At 36.5% G+C, this 8,751-nt stretch overlaps 1 protein-coding gene across 2 annotated transcripts in view; it reads left to right on the plus strand.

The window, feature by feature from the left end:
- The window catches only part of gsk3aa (glycogen synthase kinase 3 alpha a), a 22,992-nt gene extending 18,059 nt beyond the window's left edge, over positions 1-4,933 (plus strand). For both annotated transcript variants that reach the window (XM_016231024.1, XM_016231025.1), the window contains one exon: positions 2,570-4,933. In XM_016231024.1, the coding sequence (XP_016086510.1) occupies positions 2,570-2,622 (53 nt within the window). In that variant the 3' untranslated portion in view covers positions 2,623-4,933. The remainder of the gene's footprint in view (positions 1-2,569) is intronic.
- Positions 4,934-8,751: the final 3,818 nt, after the last annotated feature.

Here is an 8,751-nt window from a genome sequence, read left to right on the forward strand (position 1 = left end):
TTACTATAATAATTTGCTAGGACTGGCTAACAAGATAGTTTCTGATCCTAATCATGTTCTGCATAATGAGTTTGAATTATTACCATCAAACCGGAGGTTTAGAGTCCCAAGATTCAATAAAGTTAGGCTGAAACATTCTTTTGTGCATCAGGCGATCCTGGAGCTGAATAAGACACTTAATCAAAAAATCAAGAGTAATGTGAACATGGTGTAGTTGTAGAAGTGTAGTAGGAGGGTAAGGTATAATGTAATGTTTAAGGGAGTGTAATGTATATTGTGTTTTGTTTGTGTGTGGATGAAGTGCATGTTGTTGTTTAAAGGATGTTGATTGTTGTAAACACAGATACTGTCATGCAAGAAAAATTTCAGACTCGTCTGACAATAAAGTGTTATAAAGTAAAATAAAAAAAAAGTAAATATTAAATGTCATGCCGAAAATCAGCATGTTAGAATGATTTCTGAAGGATCATGTGACACTGAAGACTGAAGTAATGCTGATGCTACAAATTTAGTTAATTCAAAATAAAAAATGTATGTTCAAAATTTAAGTTATTTTAAATTGTAATAATATTTCACAATATTACCATTTTACAGATGTGTAAAAAAAAGTGTAGCCTTGATGAGCATAAAAGACATCTTTCAAAAACATTTAAAAAATCCTATTGACCCCAAACTTTTAAAGGTAAAAAGATAAGTTATCTGCCATCATTTACTCACCATGATGTTTGTGTGCATGATGACATGTATGATGTTCTTCAATGCAGCACAAGATGTTTATCACTGAATAGTGATTTAAATGTCAAATATCAGAAGACTTCAGAAGGAGCCCATTAGACTACTCTATTATAATTTTATAATACTTTTACATCCTTTTTGAAGCTTGAAAGCTTAATTCCCTATGGAAATTAATTGCACGGCCAGTACAAATCTCTTTTTGTGATCTGCATAAGAAATAAAATAATACAAATTTGGAAAGGCGTGAGTGTGCGTAAATTATGACCGATTATTTATTTATGGATGAACCATTCCTTTAATTCTAAGGGTTAGAGAGAGGGCGGCAAATGGTCATGTAAAACTAAATTACAGCTATGTTTGATGCAAGAAACCTTGACTAATATAATTGGACTTCAGGGAAGAAACTTAAATACTACAGAAGCGATTGAGAGGAGACTAGCTGCACTTTGCTCAGCCCCTCCAAAATATCCTGTTGCTTTTCTTTCTTATTTGGATTTGTTTTTCCCTTTGGTATTGCTTAGTGATGCAGTGCTTGCACATTTTATTTGAGTTATTTTTTTTACCATTCAACTCGTTTGTGTGAAACGTTTCTGTTCTTAAAAGAGCATTTGATATTTTTCTTCTTTGTTCGTTCCACTTCGAGGTCTGTCAACAGAGTGTGTTTCTCTTTATTTCAGAGCTGACGATTCAGCCGCAGCTCAATTCCACTCTCTTTCCACCTCATGCCCGCGCACAGACCGTAGCTTCCTCCAACGGTAATGCTGTTATCCTTCTCACTGATTACTCTGGGAGTGGGTGGGGTTAAGACAATATTAAATCAAAACTCACCATATTAACTTAATGTTAATGAAGCCTTCCTGTTCTTTATAGTGCACAATTAATCAGTGCATTTATTCCATTTAGAAAAATGCTGCTTCTCATTATCTTTCATGGACAATAACTTTCCCTGCTTCTGAAATTACATTTCTGATGTAGTAACGTGGTATTAAGGTATTAATTTAACTCCTGTTAAACTACCGGTGTTTTAAAGGTTTTTTTTGGAAAAAAAGTATCTTATGCGCTGCATTAATGCATTAATGTAACCCAAAATACATAAAAAATGTAATATGTGAATATATTATTAAAATTTAAAAGAACTTTTTTTCCCCTATTTGAATGTATTTTAAAATGAAATTTATTTCTGTGATGCAAAGCTGAATTTTCAGCATCATTCCTCCAGTCTTCAGTGTCACATGATCCTTCAGAAATCATTCTAATATGCTGATTTTATTGTTATAAATGTGTGGTGCTTAATATTTTTGTGGAACCTTGATACATTTGTTTCTGGATTTTCTGATTAAAAAGTTAAAAAGATCAGCATTTATTTGAAAAAGAAATATTTAATATTTTTAACATTATAAATGTCTTTACTGTCACTTTTGATCAATTTAATGAATCCTTGCTGAAATCAAGTATTAAATATATATATTTAATACTAATATATATATATTAGTCCTGCCAAACGATTAATCGCATCCAAAATAAAAGTTTTTGTTTACATAATATATGAGTGTGTACTGTGTATATTTATTATGTATATAAAAAACATGCATGTATATTTAAGAAAAATTGTATGTTTATATATTAAATATTTATATATAATATAACAAAGAGTAAAAATTTAAAGGGGTCTGAATACTTTCCGTACCCACTGTATATTTACTACCTTACTGTCTATATTTACTTATCTTACTGATCCCAAACGTTTGAAAACTAGTGTATATAACATTTTATGTGTTTATGCCTTGTGTTTGCTAATCAAACTGACAAATCTTCTTTTTTTTTTATCTGCCAGATGGCTCTGAAGGTTCTGTACAGCCCGGATCTACTCTGACCAACAGCACCTGAGTCTCTCAAAAAAATCAAGCTTACACACCACAGCATCTGAGCCACCACAGCGCACATCTCTCCCTCTGACAAACACACACACAGTCTTACACACTCTTTACCTCATACACGGCTTCTCCTCCCTATAGCTCCTCCCATCCACACATTTACCGCCTGATTCAGGTGTCACGCGTTGCAGAATTACCAGTTTCTGCACGGCGGTCTGGGAAACCCGATGTTTGCTGACTGTTGAACAAACTTGCAGTCTACAGAGAAACATACTGGACACACACATACACACCAACACACTGCCATGCACATGCATCAAACAACAACAAAAAGTTATACTGCTAATATTTGCTTCAGATAATAGAGGTAGTCAATCTCGAGAGCGCTCCGAAAGGCTGCGTACGCCCGTAGTAAAGCTCACGCGCAACCATAACGCAACACCATGTGTGTTTTGGAGGTCAAATATGATTGGTTCAGTGGCTAGGGGCGGGTCCTCTGTCTTAATTTGTATCTTAATTTATTTAAATCAAAGTTATCGGTGGATGTTTTCCCTTGATTTGTTTAGGAGAAACACTCTTGTCCCTCTCAAGATCCCTATCCGGTGTAAAATATATTTCGCAGGGAACAAGCAGTCACGGTAAATTATGTATCTTGTTGTAAATGTCAAGGAAAAGAGGCGAGACTAAGTGTGGTGGTTTTATACAGTTATTTTATTGTATTTTAAAAAATGAGAATAATATCTTGCTTTTACCTTCTGGCAAATATATTTATTATTTTAAAATGGTGAATCGAATGGACTTTTGAGAAAGCCTCTGCAGTCGTTTCCCTGTGGAGCAAACGAAAAGCTAGTTGAGAAAAGGTTTGACGCTGTCGTTGACCATTAAGTAGGGAAAGAAAGAGGTATGCAAGACAATAGCCTATTAATATTGTTGTACTGAGCTGAAGTGACTTTATATTCCTGGGCATTTAATTATCATCAACTGTTAATGATGCTCTGGGTCTAGGCTTAATTTATGCTTGTGAGATTACAAAGTCTTCATCTGTTCCGTTCAAAGTCATTTTTAGGTGACGTCAGGTTTGAAGACTGAACCATGCTTCATAATTCAGTGTTTCAGTGCGTTTTCTTTCTGTTTTAGCATTTCAGTCTTTACGGTAAATTAAGCTACTCCTAAGGACCTTGTGGTAGAACAGTTGTAGAATATGTTTGTGAATCCGCACACGAGTTGAAAATCGTAACGTCAAATGGTCTGAGTCAACCGCATCGATCCACAAACTGTCCAAAAATGACTGATGTCTTTTATTTTCTTGAGAACATATCTGTTAGCCTCTCAATAAACCCTGTTCTGAAGCCCTGGAGGGATCACTTTCTGTGACGCTCATGCTATTCTCCGGTTCTTTTTCATTAGTCTTTTTATGTTGTTCAGTGGGTGTGGTTTAACCAGGCTTGCTCCACCCACCGGTTTGTAAATATACTTCAGTTTTTAAGCCCTGTGTAAGATGTAAATACAGACACTGTCCCACTTTTGTGTTTTCATGATGTCTTTCTCTCCCTTCATCTCTCTTGGGCTGTCTTCTCTTAGCTCTGAAGAGCTCCACGTCCGTTTTGTTTGTCATTTACAGTATTTATTGTTTTGCACTGTAATGTTGGGGCTGAAAGTTTCACTTTTTTTGTGAAATCGTAACCCTTGTCAGCGTACTGTATGTCAGTTCATAAGCTCAGCGCTCGATTTGTGAGAAATAGGGATTCCAGTGTCCAGCAGGGTCATGCTTTGTTCTTTACTTGAGCACATTTGTGCAAAGGTGCACTGGAAGGCATGCTCATACGGTCTGTTTTTCATGAAAAGGACGGTCTCTGAAGTGAATCGGCTGCTTTGTGGAGGTTCTGCCAATCTGGCTTGAAGCCTCAAAGACAGTGGAATGTGTTTATTCTTTAATCTGACATCTGTGAATCAAGCCCACAGCATCATGCATGTGTACTCTTAGAAAAATGTGATTAAAAAAAAAATATATATATATTTAAATGTGTATTTGCTTTGAAGTTTATTTTCTTGTCCTTGAAGGCTTGTTAAATGAATTGAGACCAGCCTGGAAGTCTCTTCCCCTTCATTGCTCCTATAATCCTGCACTACCCCCGCCTCTGCCTTAAGCCTGCCATACAAACGTTAGTCTGTTATTATTACCTTTTTTTTGTTAATTGTTGGAACTTTCTGCCTCAACGTTCTGGCCCAGGGGAATCGTGTCCTGAGAGAGAGAGAGAGAGAGAGACGAATGGAGAGAGCTTGTCAGAATAAATCAAACTCATTTAATAAAGTGACGAAACTGAGTTTTCAGAGGCAGTGCTGGTGTGTGTGTGTGTGTGCTGAAAGTGAATTTTAACATGCCTTGCCCATTAACATGAGCTCAATTTACCATCAATTTGAATACATTTATGGTGCAGCCAAAAGTGAGACCACACTGAAAATGTGTGATGCAAAAAGTTTGTATATTTTAGTCTGACTTGTCACTCAATTTAATTCTAGAATTTAATATTATTTGTGACCCTGGACCACAAAACCAGTCATAAGGGTCAATTTTTCCGAAATTGAGATTTATACATCATCTGAAAGCTTTCCATTGATGTATACAACTATTTGAAAATCTGGAATCTGAAGGTTAAAAAAAAAAATCTAAATATTGAGAAAATCGCCTTTACAGTTGTCCAAAATTAAGTTCTTAGCAATGAATATTACTAATCAGAAATTACGTTTTGATATATTTACAGTAGGAAATTTACAAAATATCTTCATGGAGCATGATCTTTACTTAATATCCTAATGATTTTTGCCCATAAAAGACAAATTTATAATTTTGACCCATGCAATGCTTTTTTGGCTATTGCTACAAATATACCCCAGCAACTTGAGACTGGTCTTGTGCTCCAGGGTCACATTTATATAATTTGCATAATAGCAAATATTATTTTGTGATTAAAAACTAATTGTATTAAAATAGAAAATGCAAAACAAGCATTTTTACTAGTGGTCTTGAACCAATACGTTTAAATAATGGAAACCAATTGTATTAATATAATTAAATGCAAAACAGAAATTTAAAAGTGTTCTTGGAACGTTTGAACCCTGCTGAATGTATATACTTGTATATTATGCATACTATGTATATGTCTGTGAAATATGCATTTGGTACAATATTTTTTTTAAATTAGTTTTTCATTTTAAAAAGGTTGTTTGTCATTTAGCAGAAGTTTTCTTGCCCAAAGCAACCTCTAATACAGGACAGGCAGTCTGAAAGTGACCTGGAGTGAAGGGACATTCTCAAGGCAATTAAAAAACAGTGAGTACAGAATTATCACAGTATTATTTTATGTCACATTCTCCGTGTGCGGTTTCTTGTTGTGTATTGTTACAGCAGGTGAGGCCATTGCATCCGAGAAAGGTACTTTCTAGGAACCTAGAACGCTTTAGGTTTCTAAAGCTAGTGTCACTGAAACCTGTCATCATTTATTTACTCTCATGTCCATCCAAACCTGTATGATTTTCTTTCTTGAGGAACGCAAATGGAGATATTCTTTTGAGCTCTTATTAAAGGAGGAGTCTTTCCCAGACAATACAAGCAAACCAGGACATTTAAACCTAAAAAAAGACCAAAAGATGGCATAAAAGTATTACATACAGTTGTGTGCTATATCTTTTAAAGTCATAACAACGCTTTCTATGAGGAACAGAAATTATAATATTATTTTCATATTTCTTCTATCATATGACTTCAGAAGAATTGATATGTAGTGTAAGTTAATGGTCTCTATTATTGTGTTTTCCCATCTATTTTTTGTAGCTTGAAAGTCAGGTTTGAATCAAAGTAAATATGTTGACATTTTTTTTTTTTGTTGAATCATTAAGGATGCCACCAAAAGCAATATTGTTCAGTCATTCAAAACAAGGCCATCTGCTGTTTCTAATACAGAGACTTTAAAAATAGCTGTTTTGGATGGTATTCCACCTTCAAGCCTAAAACATTTTCAAACCACATTGTTGTAAATGAGCAATAAAAACAAGCGTGCACCAGAGGGCATCATCGCACAAAAATACACAATAGCGGGCAATAAACATGCTTCCATTCGATTCTGTTTATGGAAATGGTTTTTGAGGAACTTGTCGAGCCCATCAAATCTTGGCCTCACGGCATGCATTAGCATGCGACGCTGATTGTGTTAATAATTTCAGCCACCTCTGGCCTTTCCAGATTATCACTGTCTGATGTGCTCCAGCCTTAAGAGATGGTTGCCAGGAAACAACCTGCACATTAATTGCCAACGTTTCCGATAATTCAGTGTAATCTGTTGAGAAAGATCGACTCGCCGGTGCTCATCTAGGCGGTGTCAGTTAAATGAATGGTAAGCCAGGGAAAGTTTCACCTTCCAGTTTCACATTTGTATGGGTGTTTCTGTCCGTGTCCATGGGTCAGTGCTCAGCTGACCGGTCATTACTGGCAGTACTGATGCACTTTGAGACGAGCCATCAAGCATCTGATGCTCCCTTCCACTGTTTAATGCTGTGTATTGTGAGCAAACATGTTGACATCCAGGCCTCTCTCTTAAAGGGCTAGTTCACCCAAAAATGAAAATTCTGTCATTAATTACTCACCCTTGTGTTGTTTGAAACCCGTAAGACCTTCGTTCATCTTCGGAACACAATTTAAGATACTTTTGATTAAATCTGATGGCTCTCTGACCCTCCCATAGACAGCAAGGTAACTACCACATTCAAGGTCCAGTAAAGTACCAAGATGATCGACAAAGTAGTCCGTGTGACATCAGTGGTTCAACTGTAAAGTTACGAAGGACGCGCGTTCACGACAGTATCATGACGCGAGCGTGTGCCGGCGCCGGCGCTGACCCAGATCCGTGATGACGTCATTACACCGGATCTGGGTCAGTGCCGCCACACGCTCGTGTCATGATACTGTCGTGAACGCGCGTCCACAAGTGAAGATGTGGGATAAAGTCGTTATTTTTGTTTTCTTTGCGCTAAACTTTACAGTTGAACCACTGATGTCACACGGACTACTTTGTCAATCATCTTGTTACTTATCTGGACCTTGAATGTGGTAGTTACCTTGCTGTCTATGGGAGGGTCAGAGAGCCCTCAGATTTCATCAAAAATATCTTAAATTGTGTTCCGAAGATGAACGAAGGTCTTATGGGTTTGGAACAACACGAGGGTGAGTAATTAATGACAGAATTTTCATTTTTGGTTGAACTAACCCTTTAAGACCTCCCTTGCTTTCTACATCAACATGATTTTTGACTTAAAACCTCTTATTCTTAGTAATGACAGAATTTTCATTTTTGGGTGAACTAACCCTTTAAGACCTCCCTTGCTTTCTACATCAACATGATTTTTGACTTAAAACCTCTTATTCTTATATAAACAATGTTCTTTGTGTTTGTGGCAACAACAAAAAAATTCTCGTACTCTGAGATCATTATATTTTGCTTTAAGGGGAGCCTTTAGCTGTGGTGCATCTTACATATAGTGTATTTAGCTTAGAAACGTGTTTCCTTTTGGCACTGAATCTCAGTTCAAGGCATGAATGCATGACTTTTCCTCCCACTTAAAATATTCTGAGCTGTGTAAAAGAAAACACAGTCAGGTGTCTAGAAAAAATAGCTGGATGGAAATTAAAGAAAGTAAAGATGGAATTAAATGTTTGCAAAAAGGTTTTGAATGCCTCATCCTTTGTTCGGCATGCATTAAGAAATTCTGAAGAAAGTCTGAATTTGTGCAACGGCAGGTTAGCAGTAAATTTCGACTTAGTTAAACCTGCTCAAGGTGCACGAGGAGTCATTTTGTGAAAGTGGAGGTGGAAAGTGTTTTGCGAGAGCATTCGTTCATAATGAAGCGGATCCTTTGTATTTGTTATTCCGAGAAGTAAGAAAATGCCTTTTGCGAGCCGTGTGGGAGTGAGTCATTAATTAACTTTCAGCAGCCTAATGAAAGACCTCGAAGGAAAGAAACACACTAATGAGATTAGCAACGGTGTAAATAAATGAACTTCAGTACAGGCCTATCAGTCACCAGTGCTGCTGACACCAATTGCTGTTGTTTAGCAAAATCACGTCAGTCCGGCCTGTTATCTTTGGCC

The sequence above is a fragment of the Sinocyclocheilus grahami genome, unplaced genomic scaffold, assembly GCF_001515645.1.
Source record: "Sinocyclocheilus grahami isolate Dianchi unplaced genomic scaffold, SAMN03320097.WGS_v1.1 scaffold382.1, whole genome shotgun sequence".
Classification (NCBI taxonomy): domain Eukaryota; kingdom Metazoa; phylum Chordata; class Actinopteri; order Cypriniformes; family Cyprinidae; genus Sinocyclocheilus; species Sinocyclocheilus grahami.